Source organism: Saimiri boliviensis, chromosome 13 (genome assembly GCF_048565385.1).
Source record: "Saimiri boliviensis isolate mSaiBol1 chromosome 13, mSaiBol1.pri, whole genome shotgun sequence".
NCBI lineage: Eukaryota > Metazoa > Chordata > Mammalia > Primates > Cebidae > Saimiri > Saimiri boliviensis.
In genome coordinates, this window is record NC_133461.1 from 97,974,856 (window position 1) to 97,993,384 (window position 18,529).

General features: G+C 55.0%; 1 protein-coding gene across 4 annotated transcripts in view; it reads right to left on the reverse strand.

Moving 5' to 3' along the window:
* Nucleotides 1–1,676: 1,676 nt before the first annotated feature.
* The window catches only part of PEBP4 (phosphatidylethanolamine binding protein 4), a 288,994-nt gene continuing 272,141 nt past the window's right edge, over nt 1,677–18,529 (reverse strand). For all 4 annotated transcript variants that reach the window (XM_074384057.1, XM_074384056.1, XM_074384058.1 and 1 more), the window contains 3 exons: nt 15,514–15,559; nt 13,206–13,319; nt 1,677–1,961 (listed from right to left, as the gene is read on the reverse strand). In XM_074384057.1, coding sequence (XP_074240158.1) covers nt 1,807–1,961; nt 13,206–13,319; nt 15,514–15,559 — 315 coding nt within the window. In that variant the 3' untranslated portion in view covers nt 1,677–1,806. The remainder of the gene's footprint in view (nt 1,962–13,205; nt 13,320–15,513; nt 15,560–18,529) is intronic.

Genomic DNA, 18,529 nt, shown 5'->3' on the forward strand with positions numbered 1-18,529 from the left:
TCAAGTCTCTCCTCATTTACAAACTCAACCTCCGGCCCCATGGCATTCTTCAGATCCCCACCACTGCAATTGTTCCACTAGTCAAAAGCGTACTCAGCGGGGCCGAGGGGTCATCTAGGGCCCTCTGCCTTCCGGCTAACGAGGGGCAGGACTCTGAGATGGTAATAACCTTGTACTCAGACGAAGCCTGCTCTTTTCATCTGGGGGCCTCCAAGCAGTCTGTACACATGAATTACCGACATTGCTAGGTGCTAGCCAAGAGTGCCCCCAGTTATTAACTCTTGGAGGGAAACCAAACTAAAGGGGGTGTTGGGGGTGCTGAGAGGACTGGAGTGGTGGTGGGGAGGCGAGAGGCCTCCAGAACTTTAGGCTGGGAATGAGGCTGTAGCAGAGAGGGGTCTCCCACGGGTCCTTGGGTAGGGAAGTCAAGAGGCCTGCAGAGAAAGTCCAGGGAAGTTAGATGCTGAAAGTTCATTCTTTGCAGATACCAAGGAGTTAATTCACAGCTTTTAAAAAGCATACATTTGATTATGCCATCTGCCCCTCCAATCTATTTTTATTTTATTAATTTTTTAGAGATGAGGTCTTGCCTGGTTGCCCAGGCTGTAGTGCAGAGATCACTGCAGTCTCAAACCCCTGGGCCCAGGTGATTCTCCTATGCCAGCCTCCTGAGTAGCTGGGACTATAGGCATCACCATCATATCTGGCTAAGTTTTTAGCCTTATTTTTGTAGAGACAGGGTTTCCCTATGCTGCCCAGGCTGGTCTTGAACTCTTGGCTTCAGTGATCCTCTGACCTTGACCTCCATAAGCACCGGGATGATAGGCACGAGCCATCACGCCTGGTCCAATCTACCTATCATTTAATGATTTCCCATTGCTTTTAGAATACAATTCAGAGCTTTAACTCGGCAACGAGGCCTGGCATGGCCTGCCTTTTGCCCTGTCATGCTGTTCTCGTCCTTGCATACTTTTCAGTGGGCCTTTCATTTCCTGGAAGGTACCATGCATGCCCGTGCCAGCCCCAGGGGCTTGGAGGAGCTTTGGAATGTTCTCTATTCTTGTCTCCACTCACCTGGTAACCCCTAGCCCGCTTTTCAGCCTGAAGTTAAACATCAGGGCTCTGCCTGAGTCTTCAACCCTTCCTCTCCATCAGAAATCAGGCCCCCTTTGCACCCTCATTGTACTTACTACAATTCACCATGTGTTGGGGATATTTGCTTCCCCTGCTGGACTGGAAGCTCCATGAGGTGAGCACCATGCTGTGTCTGCCCTGCTTACCCATGCATGTGGATAAGGCATGCATCCCCAGTGCCTGGAGGAAGGCCAGGTGCATCCCACATGCAACAATATTCTGTGAATGAATGTTGTCGAATGTCAGAGCTGGAAAGGCTACGGTGATAAACCAATCACCCTCTCCCACTTCTTCCTACCTCCGTGTCACAGTCAAAGGAGCAGAACTTTGGAGAGGATAAGAGGTTTCCCTGAGGTCCCACAGTGACTCAGTGACAGTTTGGGCATAGGGATCACTATGTCCTGCCTGCCTGTCTATTCCCCGAACTTCCCACCCAACCACTTGCATTTACAGAAAAACCTCAGTCCCCAGTGCTGGATATTGGCTGTTTCTTCCTCTTGTTGTTTTCAAAGGAACACAAGTTAGGAAGCAAAGCACCAAGCCCTGGATGATTTTTTTTTTTAATTTGGAAGAGAAGGGGTTCCATATCCAGAGGGGGTTCCGTACCCACACTGTCGGTGGCGGGCAGTGTGACACGCACCTGGACAGCGAAGCGTGCTGTTTAGCAGGCAGTTATCTCCGCTTGCGTTTGTGCTTGGGCTCGCTGGCCCCTCCTCTGGGAGCCTGGAGGGTTGTCGAGTCCTGGTAGTTCTGGGTCACGAACTGGGTGCTTGCTTCAGGTTCGCCCAGGTGGAAGCGGTTCAGAAATCTGTCCATTTTCCAAGAGCCTGGAAGGACAAACAGACCACAGGGAGGCAGTGAGAGAGAGCCATGGACTTGAAAGCTGGCAGCGGCCTGAGAGGGAGGCCGGTTTAGGGCAGCAGAGGCAGCAGGTGACACAATGGCCATGTGGCATAGTGGCTGGGGGAGCTTCTGGCTCCTGCCACAGAGGCAGCCCCTGCATGTCAGCAGAGCCTCTGAACAGCAGCAAAGCTGCCTGCCCCCCAGAGGGCAGTGGGGACTGAGCCCAGACTGAGTCAAGGATGCCTGAGTTCCCTTCCCCAGCACCTCTGTTTAGCAAAACTCTGCATTCTCACTCCTAGGCAGAAAGGAAGCCCAATCACGCGGGCTGCCCACTTCCTCCACTCACACCCTCTCCCTGCATGCTCTCCTGACCCCAGGAGGAGGCTTTACTGCTGCCTTCCTTCACACCTGCTCACCCCTGCTGCTGAGGCTGAGATTGGCGGAAGTATCTGTGCTGTTCTTTCAATCTTCTCCCTCAAACCCTAACCACCTCCTCCTCTCTGTCCCAGGACATGGCATGCACCAGAGTGCCTTCCCCGTGGCAAAGGCAGAGGAGCAGCCCCTGGACCCTGGTGGGGGAGCTGGGCCTGCAGAAACCCAGCCAGTGCCCAGGTCAGAGGGGCTCCTTTTCAGGGGGAAAAAGCACCAGTGTGTACAGGGGGGCACGAGGTACATCTCCCCAGAGTGAGTGTGAACAGGCCTCGTGGCAAGGCGCGGAGGGCACAGCCCGGGGCGTGGAGTGAGGCTGAGGGAAGTGGTCAGAGGCACATTCCCACATTCTTGTTTCCCAAACCCTGGGAGTCAGGCACCCTGGGCAGATGCTTGCCAGGAAAAGGCAGGATGTAGTTCGATTTGAATCTCAGATAAACAGCAAATCGTTTGTTGCTGTGAGCCTGTCCCACATTCTGCATGGAGAATGTACGGATTTTTTCTTTTCATTGTTTATCTGGAATTCAAATTTTACTGAATTTTATTTCCAATCCTGCTTTGTTGTTGTTCGTTTTTTGCTAAATCCAGCAACCTCCCTGGGCGGAGAGGGTGCTTGGGGAACACCCTGTCCAGAGCAGAGCGAGGCAGTGTGGGTATTAAGTGGGTTAATGGAGACCAGTTATCTCCGATACCCCAACAGAAAAGGGCAGGAGGCTGGCAGCCTAGATTTCCTCTCAGAGCCTGACCCAAGACGCACGGGCCACCAACCCTCCCATCTACCTGTCTCATCGGCTAGCACCCACCACCCTTTTCATGGCAATGGAGGTATCAAGTCCATTGCAGCATCCTTCTCTTCCAGAGGCTGCTGGCATTTCAAATACGTTCTTTTTTTTTTTTTCTTTTTTTTTTTTTTGAGACGGAGTTTCGCTCTTGTTACCCAGGCTGGAGTGCAATGGCGCGATCTCGGCTTACCGCAACCTCCGCCTCCTGGGCTCAGGCAATTCTCCTGCCTCAGCCTCCTGAGTAGCTGGGATTACAGGCACGTGCCACCATGCCCAGCTAATTTTTTGTATCTTTAGTAGAGACGGGGTTTCACCATGTTGACCAGGATGGTCTCGATCTCTCGACCTCGTGATCCACCCGCCTCAGCCTCCCAAAGTGCTGGGATTACAGGCTTGAGCCACCGCGCCCGGCTCAAATACGTTCTTAAGGAGAGGATAATTTTTAATCCCAAACCCAAAATAACAATAACAATAATGCAAATAACAATAGCAGTAACACCTCAATTTCCGTGCTTCTTATGTGTTAAGAGCTTGACTCATAAATCATTTAATCCTCACAGCAATCCTAAAAAGGGAGGACCGTTCCCATCCCCGGATCGCAGATGGGATGACTGAGGTACAAGGTGGGTACTGGCGAGGAAGCTTCATAGGGGTAGGGAGGGAGGAAAGGCCTTTGCACGTTCTCTCAAATCCTATCTGACACAGCGGCTGCATGCTCAGATGGGGCTCAGAGGGGCTGGAAAGCAAGGGGCTCCAGGAGTTCTTTTGGAGAAAGGGTGGCCAAGATGCTGAGAAAGCCTCTCCTGCTGGAGGTGTACTGACTGCAGCCAGGTTCTCCTAGGAGGCTCGTTGTCACCTGAGTGACCTTTCAGAGGGTCTGTGTGTGAGCATCTGCACCCCGGGAGCCCAGCTGGCTGGGAGGAAAGGGATTTTGGTATTATGACCCTGGAAAAGAGTGTGTGCACACACATGCGTATGCGTCGGTACATGTGTGTGTATGTATGTATGCCGGTCTGTGTGTGTGCATGCCTGCCAGGGTAATAAGGACTTAGGGGTGAATTGGTGTGTGGCAGGAACCAGGACCAGGGGCCTTCCCCACCGTAGAGCAGAAAGGAACCTTCATGGCAGGAAGGAAACTGAAACCCTCACGAGGCTAGGGCAAGAAATCCCCTGAGTCCAGAGCAAGAGCTGGCTCCCCTCGCTAGTTTGGAAGCCTCTGAACCTGCGGTGTCCTGGGGGCCTCGTGGCTTCTTTCCAGCCCCAAGTCGATAGCCCTGTGATTCTCAGGCTCCCCGGGCAGCTCCTGAGACCCAGCCTCTCGCTGCCTCCTATCCTGGCTCGGCCGCGACTCCTTACACCCCCTGTTTCCTGCCACAGAGGGCAAGTTCTAGAAGGCAGAGGGGGTGAGTCAGGCCCTTGGGGTGTGTGGGGAGAGCTGGGGAGCTAGGAAGCTGCGGCTTCCGTGGTCACGGCTCAGAGGAAAGCCCCTTCCTGAACGGCACCGCTGTCCCTGAGAGGCAGAGCGTCCGAGGCCAGGCAGGAAGAGGGCAGTGCTGCTGTCTGTGCTTGGGCTGCTCCGCTGTGCCCTGGATGCACCCAGGCCGGGCTTTTCCTGGAATGAGGGCAGGGGCAGTGCGGGCATCACAGAGGCCTCTGTGGTGGGGGGCCTTGGCTGAAGGGAGAAGGAAAGAGGAAGCTGTCTGATGCCTGTCTCACGAGCCAACTGCCCTGTGGCTGGGACACAGAGGCCTGGGCGTCTCAGGACAGCGCTGCCACATGAGATGCACGGGTTGATCCCTGCACAGCGTGGGGTGCCATTCTCATCCTGCAGAGCCAGACCCAGTGGCCCTGCCTAGAGGCCATTCTCCCACTTGCTGGTCAGTCCTGATAGGAAAGATGTTAGCGACGAGAGATGTCAGATACCAGTGATGTTCCAGACGGGGGCCAAGCGGGGAGTTGGATAACCTCATCTAAAGCCACCGGGTGTCTGGGCCACAACTGTGTGCCTGGCCTCCTATTAGACTCTAGTGGGGAATGATGTCCCCTGTCTTCAGCAGCTGGGGAAGGGGCTCCTCCTCAGAGTTTTAGTCCCAGGGACTGTGATGATGGCAGGAATGTTTGGGAATAGCCCTGGGGCAGGTCTTGACAGTCGGTTTCTCTACCCCCAGCTTCCCCTATCTACCGGGCTGGCTTTCCGCTGTTTGGGAGTGGTTTGTCTCTCTCATGCATCTGGATGGCTCCATTGGGCCTGCTTGGGCTAAGCATGCATCTGAGGAACTGAGAGGTGCCCTGCCGAGTCCAGCCAGCCCCAGCCCCCTTGCAGGAATTAGTAGAATGGGGAAGTCTGCTCCCTTGCTAGAAGTGCAAGCTCTTAGGTGAGGTCAGACCCCAGCTTCAGGGCCCCTTTAGCACTGGCAGCCGTCCCCCTGGTCCTTTGCCAGGCATGGGGTCGGTGGAGCTGCCTTATTTCACCGCCTGCCCTCGGCAGGTTTCTAATGTAATACAAGTAATACTGAATTAATTACAATCTGGTCCTTCGAAGGGTGGCTTTGGCCAGCAGTAGAACTTTGTAGTCTGGGTCCCTGGCAGACAAGGTCCCAGCCCTAGTGACACCCCTGGCTTCCCTTTGGCAGGCCCCTTCTTTTCTTATTTTGCCCAGGCTGGGGTGCAATGGCATGACCACTGCTCACCACAGCCTTGACCTCCCAGGCTCAGGTGATTGATTCTCTTGCCTCAGCCTCCCGAGTAGCTGGAACCACAGTTTTGTGCTATTGTACCTGGCTAATTAAAAAAAATTATTTGGACAGACAAGATCTCCCTACGTTGCCCAGGTTGGTCTTGAACTCCTGGCCAAGTGATCCTCCTGCCTGGGACTCCCAAAGTGCTGGGATTACAGGTGTGAGCCACTGCACCTGGCCAGGCCCACTCTTAAGACTTCCCAGCAGTAGAGGATAACACTTCCTGGGTACCCGTGCTGTAGCCAAGGGACTGACCTGTCACTTGGTCCTTAGCGGGTGCTGATGTATTTCCCTCTTCGCCTGGGAAGTGGGGTAGGGAGGCTGAGAGAGGGAGCTGTCCCCCCACCCCAGCTCCATTATCCCATGGGCCCCTATTCTGGCGGACTGGAGAACAGGGAGTGGGTTGCTGAGTCCTTGAGGCTGGAGCTGTAGCAGCCTCTTGTCCCAAGGCAGTCTCGGCAAGGACAGCGGCCACTGGATCCGGCTTGGAACAGCCCTGTCCCTTCAGGTGGTGACCCATATCCACCCAAGGCGAGCACTCTCTTCCCCGGCCTCCCTGCCTCTCCCCTTATGCAAGGGCACCACTGCTTCTTCTTGGGGCCGGTGGCCCTGAAGAAAAAAACAAAAACCCAACTCCAGCCTAATAACCGCCCCGCAGAGAGCCCAGCTCAGGTCTGTAATTTGTCTGGCTCGTCGCGGGACTGGCTGCATTGATAGAAGCGCTGATACCTTTCTGCTGAGATTAATGATGTCCCGGCGGTGGTAGGCGGGAGGCCTGAGCCTTTTATTTTTTGTGCCATTAAATGACATCCAGAGACTTCCACTCAGGACCTGAAAAGCCCTCGTTCCATCACATCCAATTACTCTGGGAGGAGATTTGCTGAGTGGCTGATCCCGCCAGCTCCAGAGGCTTTGGGGTAGTGGGGGGCACTTTGACTTTGGCAGGAGAGGACGGAGATGCCAGAGGAGTTCAGGGGTGCTGAGGGGTGACCTGCATCTCCTCTGGAGAGAGGACCGAGGGGGGCTGAAGAGGGGAAGCTGGTTCTCATTATCCAGCCAGTGCATTCCCTAGGCCTCCTTCTCTCTTTTGCAGCTTGGGGTGGGCGGGAAAGGGATCGGGAGGATGGGAGACTCCAAGTTGCCAGTTTAGCCCCCAGTGATAAATTCCAGTATTCGGTAGTGGCGAGAGTTGGCTGGAGTTTTGGGTAGAATCTGGGGGCTTATCCGTGGTTTCCCCACGATGTGTTCAGTATTGCTCGAGATGGCTGACATCTGGCTGGACTGGGACCTGCTTCTTGAGGGGATCTGCCTGGGGCCCATGGAGATTTCAGGCGGTTCCCAGCCTGGGCGCCTGTCTGAGTGTTGCCCGGGATGGCCCCAGCTGGGCGGCTGCCAGGCCCCCAGTTCTACCCGCTTGGCCAGGTGGGTGGGGCCCTTCCGAGGAGGAGCGCCTCCTGCCACAAGCCCACACAGTGATCAGGGGCTGGACCCTGGGGGATGCTGGGGCTGGGCCAGGTGAACCACCATGGGAGGTCACGGGGGTGGGCTGTGTTTGTGTCTGTCTGTGTGTGTGCTGGTGGGAGGCAGTCTGAGGGTGAGGGCTGCTCTCCAGGCAGAGGCCCCTTTCCTCTCAGGCCTCTTCCCTCCATGCTTCCTGACACAATGTGCTGCTGTGCTCTGCTACCAGGCTGGTGGATTTCCTCCCAGCCTCATCCCTTTGCGGCAATACCTCCTATCCTTGAAAGTGCATGGGGCTCTGCTGCTCTTGGCCCCAGGATACCCTTCATTCTCACCCATCGAGCCCTGCAGGCCTTCGGATGCCACAAGCAAGACTTCAGCCCTGCGTGGCAAGTCCCTGCCTGTCTCTCCTCTCTGACCCCTGTGGGTGGGTGGCTCCACCTCTGAGCTGCTGAATTTGGGTGGCTGTGGTACTGGCCAGGTTTATGGCTGCCTGGCCCAGGACTCCTGTTTTGCAATGAGCAAGTGTCCCCTCTGAAGGCTCCGAGGCTGCCCAGGAGGTAGTGACCTGAGCCTCTCTTGCCCGTTAGTTCCCAGCCTGTTGGCACCATCCTTGGCTCTCGGCCTTCGAGTGGCTTCTGGAGCAAGTGGTGGCATGTCCTCTGGTGGGGCAGAGAGGGGATTTCCCCTGCTCACTTGCAAGAGGAGTGTGAGACTGGCTTGTGACACCTCTGGTGAGGTGGCTGAGGTGTGATGTGGCACAGACCACAGCTCCGCAGGAGTCTGAGGCTCGGCCACAGCCAGGGAGAGGGCGTGCGCATGGACCATTCTGGGCAGCTGTTGCTGGCCAAGGAGGCCTGGGACAGCAGGATGCAATTGTGCCCTGTCTGTACCCCCACTGGAGCCCAGAAGTCTAGCGGTCTGGGTCAGGAGAGCGGGGATGTAGGCAAGGTGGTGGCAGGTGCAAAGAGCCCTTCCTGGGAAGCCAGGAGCACATGGAATGGCTGTTAACTGTGGGTGTCCTCAGTCAATCACGCCACTCACTGTTCCAGGCTTTGCTTTCCTCATTTGCCCTGGGGTAGGGGGAATGGCCACTGTCCTGCCCCCTTGACATCATTGGCAAGTGGAAGGCCAGGGAGGGAAAGGGTGGCTGATGGAGAGGCTGGTGGATGGGGAGCCCTGCCTGCCCCGGATTGCCACAGGGAGGACGCGGATCAGTGCAGACTGTCACTTGTGGGCACGGTGCTCACAGAGGTGGCTGCCTTCTCAGGTGCTGAGGGGAGCTGACCTGTGTTTGTGAATGTGGGGGTGTGAGAACGCGCAGATCCATGTGTGTAAATGGCTTGTGGATGGGCATACATGGGTGTGTCCCCCACACAGACACACTCATTGACGGGAAGCCCACAGTGGGCTGGGCACAGGGAGGTGGGAGAAGGGAAGGAAGACTGAGGTGAGCTCTTTGCTCAAGGAATTCATAGACTCGTGGTGGAAGGGGGGCCACCACCCGCCGCTAGTGGAAAGTGATTTAGGAACACAAAAGAGATCAAAGCCGATGTCTGGGGAGGCACAACAAATGCTGTGTGAGTGGAGAAGATGAGAGACACTAGGGAAGCCAACAGCAGGTGGGGGTGGGGCGGGGGGCCTGGCTGAGTGGAACAGCCCTGTCGGGTTGTTCTAGATGGCGGGATGGAGGGCCAGCGGCCGGGACTAGTGCTTGGAAGGTGGACAAAGCATTGCAGGTCTGGGAAGTGGAGAGTGAGGTGCCCAGGTGGGCAGTGGTGGGCAGGACGTGAGCAAAGAAGCGGTTCAGGGGCATTCTGGCAGTATCCCACAGGGAGGGGCAACTGTACGAGGTACAAATGAAAGCTGCCTGGGAGGGAAGATGTCCCCCTCAGAGGAGAGTTCACTTGGAATCAGAGGGAGAAGGCCCAGCATATCACAGGCGTGAGATAATGCCGCCCGCAAATCTGGAAGGGCAAAGTGTGGCCTTTGGGACAAGCGTCGCACAGCTGCCCTGTGATGTCAGGCCAGCCAGCCCTTGTCAGAGGCACCACTTAAGGCTGTTTAGGTTTCAGGGGTCTCCCTGCTCCTCCTGCAGTGGGGACCAGTTATGCTTGTACTGTCTGAATATCTCCCTGACTCAGCGAACACCACCTATCCACAGAGCTACACCAGGGTGACTTCAGGGTGTAGCTCTGTGGATAGGTGGTGCATGACAGCAGGGACACCATCACATGGTGACTTCTCACAGCACTTCTCTTGCACGCACTAGGCATCTGGCATTGGCTGAGTGAATGCAGAGGGCATTACTGAGTCATGCCAAGCGTGGTTCAGAAAGTGGCCAGAGAGGAAGGAGGTATGCAAAGGTAGGAGGAGGGGGTGGCAGCACAGGGTTTCATCAGCTAGAAGCGGGTAGCTCTCAGCCCCTCCAGGGCTCTTGCTGTGTTCCTGACCTCCTGGTATCTGATGGAAGACCTCTACCAGGAAATGTCGGGGCTGGACAGGAGAGTCGAGACTCATCAGCCGGTCCTTGCATTTATCAGGCAGAACAGGGAGGTGAGGAGAGCTGGGGAATCTGGGAGCAAATCAATTTCAGGTCATTCAATTGCAGATCAGCTAGTCCAACCCCTTATCTTGATGAGGTCAACATCGAGGCCCAGGGATGGGAGGTCACTCGGCCAAGGTCACACAGTCAGAGTTGGGACATCAAGATCTCCTCCTTTGCTGACCACATGTACATAGTCCTGGGGAATCCTGGGGAGAATTCTGAACAACACGTATCATCCCCGCACCTCTCTACATAGTCATGGCCGGCTCTATTAGAATCATCTCAAAGCCCGTTCTCCACCCTAAGCCTGTCATTCACCCACAAGATCCAGAGAGGGAAGAGGCCTGAACAGGATGGGGTTCGGTAGCCCGTCTGCCGTAGATGCTCCTCTACCTGGCTTCTGTAGGGTGACTTTTCCCCTCGAGTCTCTAGAAGCTGTTCCTGCCTGTTCACGCAGGGGACACAAGCAGCTGGTTAAACCACACTGCTTCCCCCAACTCCTGACACCCCACTTCCTCCACGGACTCTCTCCCATGGAGAGAAATCTAGATCAAGGCAAGTCCTGGGGCCTGTGTTCATTGGCAGGGCCCCAAGCTCTGGCCTCCCGAGCACCAGTCCAGCCCTGGGCTCCATGAGTCCCCAGGCACCGTCCAGGTGCTTCAGAGAGCACCAAGCCCTCAGCATTTCAATGTTGTGCAAGGACCTGGGGTTTCTGCTTTTGTGATTGCCCCGGGTTCATCCACACCTCACTGCCTCGTGTCTCGACTCCTCTGGCGGTATCCTGTCCTCTCCAGGTTCATCATCTCCAAAGAGTGACTTCTGAGTGTTGCTTCTCTGGTGAATAATCTCTAATGGCTTCCCAGACTCAACCCAAAAAAGTCACTCCTCTGCCGGACTTTCGAGAACCTTCTTTTTCCCCTGCCTTCCCCTCCATTTTCTCACTTAAAAAATAATCTGCATCTGTGGTTTCTCCAGCCCAGAGCTCCCTCTTCCTTCACTCAAGGATTCAGATCTCCTCCTTCTCTAGGGCCCAGCCCTGCTCCAACCTCCTCTCTGTGGCCTCAGGGCTGTAGAAATTTGTAGATCACTTGGAGCCAACCCCTCATTTTCTAGATGAGGAAACCGAGGCCCAGCGAGGTTCATTGATTGACCTCAAAGAGAAATCACTAGCTAGAGAGAGGAGAGTCCAGATTACCTCACTCTATAATAAAACCCCTTTGTACCCTCTCTGGCTGGAGAGGGTACAGTGTTCTGGAGGGAAGAAGATGATAGGAAGGGAAGAGCTCTGTCCCTGCGTCCACAGATCTCCAACTATCTTTACAGTAAGAATCACACAATTAAGTGTTTAATTATAACCTGCTCTGCATTGTTGTTTAATTGTTTCCAAAGTAGACTGTAAGCCGCTTGAGGGCAGGGAAAATTCCTGGTGCCCTTAACTGTGTCTTCTCTGAAGTTCCCAGCACAGCAATGGGCACATGGAAGGCATCACATGGCAGGATTGGAAGCGTGGCTGGGGCTTTCTTCTGGGAGGGCCATTTTCAACTCCATCCAGATGCAAGTCCAGTGCCTAAGTTCCCCATGGACGAACGGTGGGTCAAGGCATGGGGTGGAGAAGTACACAAGACTCAACAACAGGTTTCAGGCCCAAAGCATGCCTTTCCATCATCAACATCCTGGGAGGGTGGGTCAGGCTTTGGCCGGTCCCTCAGGCCACTGTGTTTTCTGGAGGACAGGCTGCAGTCAAGCCTCAGGATCCCCGGTGTGCAGAGCAGGGAGGCGTCTTTGTGCCTGCAGTTCTCTTCTACCCTTTCTGTCCCTTCTCATGGCATCTCCTGATGCTCTGTCCTTCCCTCCATCCTGTCTTCAGAAAGCTCTTGCCCCGAGAGAGGCTCTGGCCCTAGGCATAGGCATGGCGCCCCCAGAGTCTCATGGTGGGGCTCAGAGGCATTGCCTTATTTTATGAGAACCCCATGGGTGGGGGAATGTCACAGGCTGAGGTCCTGACATCTTCGGTGAGACGGGTACCCAGGGTGCTAGAGACGTTTTTTGCTTGGTCTGGGCAAGATACGTATTTTGTTTCCTTCTTTCTGCATCTAAACTTAAAAGTGTGTCTTTGGCAAAGCCGTTTAAACAGATTTGCAGATTGGCAAGGCACTGAGGGCACCTGGGGAAGGTTCACCTGTGGAAAGTTTGCACCAACTCCCCTCCCAGGGTGATCTGGAGCCCTCTGTGATTGGTGGGCCGTGCTTGGCACATCTGAAGGGCCCCGTCGCTCGACCTGTGCCTTTCTGAGCTCCGTGTTCCTCTCCTCTGGGGCCTCGGGCATCGTGGTTGTAGCAATACCTGTGCTGGCTTCCCAGTGGGTGGATGTTTGGCCAAGGTCACTGGGTGAGAGGAAACGGCTGACGATACCTACCCTCCCACTCGCCTTCCCGCCAGCCCGGGGGATGTGTTCCTTGCACTCTCAGATGGCATTTGTGCAGCCTCTATTGTCTCCCTTTCCCTAACACTGGGGAGGTGATATAGTGCACAGGGGTGGCTTTATCTCCCGTTTGCTGGAAGAGAAGTCTAAGGCTCAGATGGCGGGTGGGGGAGTCGGGGGCATGGCTCACATGGGTTCAGGTGAGTCAGTGTGCATGTTGCAGGGGCCAAGTAGCCACGGCTCCTGCTCCCTGGCACTCGTGGTGGGAGGACCCAGGCCAAGTAGGCGGGGTTCGCCATTACGAGGCTACAGGAGTTGGTCTGCTCCAGAGGCCAAGGAGGGCTGCTCGGAGAAGCTAGCGGAGGTGGGATCGTGGGGGACATCTGCACCCCATCACTGAGATGGCATAGCCGACCTAATAATTAGCAACCCGTGAGGATAGACCGGCAGGGTGGCATTCCAGGGCCCTCTTGCCCAGATCAGACTCAATTACAGAGTACAATGACTTGCCAAAGTTCTGGGGCAGCTGCCTGTACATGCCATCCAAAGTTTCAGGGTACTCTTCTCCCTGGCTCCAGTCATCACCTTTGAGACTCTGCCTCACATACCAACCCACCCAGCTAGAGCCTCCACGTTGGTCTGCGGGACTTACTTCTCAAGAGAGACCATATCTGATGCCAGCATTTTTAGGGCACTCATTCCAATTGGCTGCCAAGAAACACTAGCCTTTGACCCCGGTTCCCAAGGCTCATGAATGGGGGTCAAGGTCCCAATTTCCCCATAAATGCATGAAGCATCAGTTCCACCCCAGAATTCACCCTGGTGGTGGTTGGAGGATGAGAAGGTCTTACCTCTAGTTTTGTTTTCCTTGGGAAGGAGAGAGATGACTTTTCCTTCCTGAAGGTAGACGAAGAACTGGTAGCGATGGAAGCCGCTGTGTGCTGGTGGGGAGGGAGGCTGGTAGGCTACAGGCAGAAGAAGGAGAGAGGTGGGCGTCACATTCCACAATACCCAGCGCAGAGCTCTCTGCCTTCCCACGGTCCTACTGACCTCCCTGGGGTCCCAGATCAAGGCTCACCTGTGCGAACCGTCAGGATTTGTATTTGATGGGATCTCACCTTCAGTGTCTTCATTGAAGAAGTACATGTATTGGTGAGGGTGACAGTGGGGAGAAGGTGGTCCGAGAGGAAACACCCTGAGCTGGCTTGAAGGCCTTGGGTGCTGGCGTGGCTCCCAGGCCTTTATGGGCTAGTGGGTGCTGGCATTGTCCTGTTTTTGCTTTAGTCTATCCTGATGGACTTCCTGCCGCAAGAGAAGCCCATCTTCCTCTGTGAGTGTGTTTGGCAGAGGATTTTTATTTATTTTTTCGGCATTTCCTTATGAACTCAATCCCCAAAGAAGCCAATTTCTTGGCTGCGTCTGGAGGATCTGGAAATGGTTATGAGGGTGGGTGGGACTGGGTTCAAAGGTTTGATCATGGGAGCTGTAGGAGCTGGGCGCTTGCAGCACCGGGGAGAAGGCCCCTCTCCCACTCCTTCCCTCTCCCTGCAGGAGGCTGGGCTTTTTTTATGGGGGAAACGTTGGGTGGCGACATCCTTCATTCTTGCCCTAAGTGTATGCAAGGAGTCAAGGTCCTGCTGGCCTGGCCTGGGTCTTTCAAGATGGGCCTCTTTCCCAGAGTACTTCACCCCTTCCCACTCCCCTTCCCTCTCTCCAGCTTCCTTTCCAAGGAGGAGAGCCAGGCTAGAGCCAAGAGTCCTCCTGGGTGGGTGGGAAAGAAGCATTTGCCATGAGGATGTTGGTGGGAGGGAGTATTGGTCCTTTATGACCACCTCCTCTTCTTTCCCCTCCTGATCATTAAACAAAAGCATGACTTGCTGCTTGGAGCCACTGGAAGAGTCTCTCACTGTGCACTTCCGGCCACTGGTGGCCTCCAGCATGCCAACAGCTGGGGAATTCCTGACTATTCATCTTTCCCTGCATTTTTGGATCACAGATCAGATGTGTGTGTGTGTGTGTGTGTGTGTGTGTGTGTGTGTGCACGCGCGTGCATGCACATGCTCAGAATGAGAGCACAGCTGGGTGTACTGAGATCCATGAGTGTGTGTGTTTGGAGGTCTCCACTCGGGGCGGGTGTGCACACATGAAGAGCCAGTCCTGTGAGTGTGTGTGTAAAAGCAGGTCGACCAGCATTTCTTCCTAAACACCGACAGTGCTGAGAAAGACTTCTGAACACAGTGGGTGCCAGGGAGTCTCTTCGTGTGTGTGGGTATGGGGGGCAGATGGGACAAGTCAGTGTGGGTGAGGTGGGTGGGCATGTGGGCTGTGGCATGCACTCCACGATGGGCACACTCCACACTGCCCAAAATTGGTGACCTCGGTTCTGTGCGGACAAGTCTGAAGTGAGAACTCACTGGTTCTGTGCAATGGGGAATTTATCGTCAAGAGAGACAGAGACTAATGCTTCTCACTAGGGCTTTCCTGGAGAATCCCCTCTTCAGAACCTCCAAAGGCGGAGGATTGAGGTGTGGAGAGGAGGGGAAGTGGTTCACACATGCTAGGCCACTTCTCTGGGCCAGGCCCTGGGCCGCAGGCCTTCACTTATGACATCTCCTCCACTTTCCCATTTCCTGGAGGCTCTGAGAGGTGAAGCCAGGCCAACAGTGAGTGGTGGTGCTGGGATCTGAATCCAGGCCTGCTTGGTGCCCAAGCCCAAGCTGCTTCTTGGAACTGGAAGGTGAGGTCTGGTGCCCAGTCCTGTGCCAGAGGCTGGCTCACTACCTGAGTATCCCTTTCAAGGTAGGTTGGCGGCATCCTCCTGGGGCAGGGACCTGAGAGAGGGGAGCTGGAGGGGTGATGGGGGTGGACAGGGATTACAAGCAGCCTCCAGTCAGATGGCCCCTGCACTGTGACGCTGGCTGCATTCCTTACTAGCCATGCACATGGCACAGGATGGTCTGTGCCTCAGTATTATCTTCTTTAAAATGGGGACACTGATGGCAGTGACCATAAAAGGCAGTTGTGGAAATGAAATCAGGGCATCCAGGAAAACTCTCAGGCTGGCGCTAGCATACAACAGAGCAGTGCCATGAGGTTTTCGTTTCTCTGATTGTCACTAATGCCCTGGGTGGGGGAAGGTGTCCCTAGGGTCTTACTCACCTGATAACTCCTGGCCCTGAATCTTCCCTTTCTTCAGGTCAGCACCCTGAAAGAAGAGACAGACAGGGCTGTGGGTTATGCCTGGGGTGCACTTCAGGCCACGTGGGCTCTGCGGGGTTCCTTCTCTCTCTGAGGAAGGAGGATGGGAGAGGAGGAGGATGTATGGCTGCTTTTGGGAAACAGGGCAGTGAGTGGGGTTTTGGAGTGGGTATCTCAGGGGATCCAGGGAGAAAGGACAGACGTAGGTGTTGCTGAGGTGGCCTGGAGGCAGATGGACACTTTCCCTCTAGAGAGACCCTGTAGGACACTTCCCAAAGTGCTGTCACACAATCCCCTTGGTGCCTGAGACTGGGCACTGGACATCACCTGCAGGTTCTGGTCAGATCTAAGGGAGGCGCTTCCATCTATGGTTCTCTGGATCTTGCTGAGGAGCCCATCCTCTCTGGAGGGAGGATCCTACTCCCTTTGGAGCCTTTAGAATATCAGGCAATGGACTCTGAGCAACCAGTGGGGGAAGGGAAGGCAGGAGGAGGCTACACTGCCTGACGCTGTGGCAGAGCTTCAGTTAACTCAGCCCACAACCCTGGGGCAGTTTCTTTGGTCACTGGGACAGCCTCAGTTTCCCTCCTCTCTTTCCCTCCCTCCTCCCCTCCGCTCAGTGTTTGTGGGATAATGAGGTGACCCTGAGGGTGGGTGCTAATTACTGTTTGTGCAGGACTGGGAGATGCTCAGATGAAAGAGACTGGAGCTGGGTCCCTGGGTCTGTGCCATGGCTCAGGGCCCCCAGGCCATGCCAGGGAGCCCTGCGGCCCCTAGGTGTGGGGTTTTATAGCCTTAATGAAGGTGATTAGCGTGGCTCTTAATTGAGTCTGCCAACACCTAACTGTGCCCTGGCTACCTTTTCACCAAGCCTAGAAGAGGGGCCCATGGGATGCTGGGAGGATGGGGAGAGGCGGGAGGCCCTGTTGACGTGGGGGCAGGTGAGATCCAACCCCCTAGCTTGACGTTTACCTTTTATAGAACTAAAGTCCCACTCGCCCAGCCCAGAACCCACTAGATCTCCTTCCCTTCGGACTGCAGCTTGTCTGTTACTGTACACACTTGGGACCTCTTGGTCAGATATCCCTCTCCCAAGGCTGGTTCCTATAGACCTAGGTCCCATTTGGATGGAAGAAGGGGCAGGACACTGTGGAAGGATAGACCTTTCCCCCACAAGCCCCTTGCTCTTTTTCTTCTTCACCTGAGGCAGGTGAAATAGATAGATTCCTCCCTCCTTCCCTCTGTCCCTCCCTCCCTCTCTCCTTCCCTCCCTCTTTCCCTCCCTCCTTCCCTTCTTCCTTACCTCCCTCCCTCCCTCCCTCCCTCCCTTCCTTCTCCTCCTCCTCCTCCTTCTCCTCCTCCTCCTTCTCCTCCTCCTCCTCCTCCTCCTCCTCCTCCTCCTCCTCCTCCTCCTTCTTCTCCTCCTTCTCTCTCTCTCTCTCTTTCTCTCTTTCATTTTTGGATTCTTGCTCTGTCACCCAGGCTGGAGTACAGTGGCATGATCTCAGCTCACTGCAACCTCCACCTCCCGGGTTCAAGCAATTCTCCTACCTCAGCCTCCTTAGTAGCTGGTATTATAGGCGCCCACCACCACATCTGGCTAATTTTTGTATTTTTAGTAGAGATGGGATTTCATCATGTTGGTCAGACTGGTCTTGAACTCCTGACCTCAGGTGATGAACCCGCCTCAGTCTCCCAAAGTGCTGGGATTACAGGCGTGAGCCCCGTGCCTCGCTGCAATCTCTTTCCTTTAACCTCCTCCCACTCTCCCTCATCCTGTTGTTTTCTGCTCAGGAGAATCTGGGTAGCTTTCCATGTCAGTCCCACCCATACGGTGGTGTTCACTCCAGCTCTGCCTCACTCCCCATTCAGCACAGTCCCGACTCCCCACATTTTCGGCCTGGCATTATCCAGGGCTGGCATTATCTATGCCCCGGTGTGACCAAGGTCTGTGGCCCGAGACAAGGATAAGGGGGTTGAGAATGGAAGCCCATCTTGACACCCATCTGTTCCAGGAGAGGAGGGAAGGCCTTCACAGATGCCTAGCAGCCACTGTCCCTACAGAGGTCTTCTGCCACCCTAGCAAGATGGAGAGGTCTGGGACTGAGCTCAGGAAAGCCCCGCCCAGCCCAGTCTGCCCTGAGCTCCTCAGCCTTCCCTTACTCCTTTCCAAGTCAGTCCAGCCAGCAGCTTGTTAAAACAAAACAATAACAACCTAAGCTGGCTGTTTTTTTTCAATTTTCCCTAGGCTTGTATCCCACCCAGAGTGAGGCCGGGAAGTGGGTAAGGGTGGGCGCCAGGGCTCCTCAGGTTGGAGAGCTGGTTTGTGTGGAGCTGGAGTGGGCAGAAAGGCTGGTCTGGAGCCCTGATGCATTGGGAAGGCTCTCTATCCCCGCCCTTTCACCCTAGGGAGCTTTTCTTATCAGTCAGGACCAGCGTAGGCAAAGACTCTGCAAATCCTGACATTGGGTTCGCTCAGGCAAGCCACCCACCCTTCCTAGCCACCCAGCAGACCCTGTGCTTGACTGAGGCACTGATGGCAAATGGACTGTTCAGGCCCGCCCTGGAGCTAATCCCATGGATGGGCACTGGTTCTCACCGGCAGAAAGGACAGGGGAGGACTCGATGGCAGAGGGGCCCCCACATGGCATGGGGTCAGCAGCTGTGATTTGCCCAGATTGTCTTGAGAATCGCCTAAGCTCCCTTTGGCCATAAACCTTCCTTCATTGGTCAATCCTGGAGGGGCTACAATTTCTACCGTAGAATCAACACCTGTTAGGGGGCTTAGAAAACTAAATTCTGAAAAGTAAGAAAGTTGGGCTCCAGAGAGGGAAAATCCAAAACATTCAAAGGGCTTAGACCCCAAGTCCTTCGAGATTAGCTGACTCAAGTTCTCATGACTTTTGACCTCAGCGCTGTCTTGTGCTCTCTCTGTGACATCGTGACAATTCCATCATTTCTATGGGAGGCATAATTT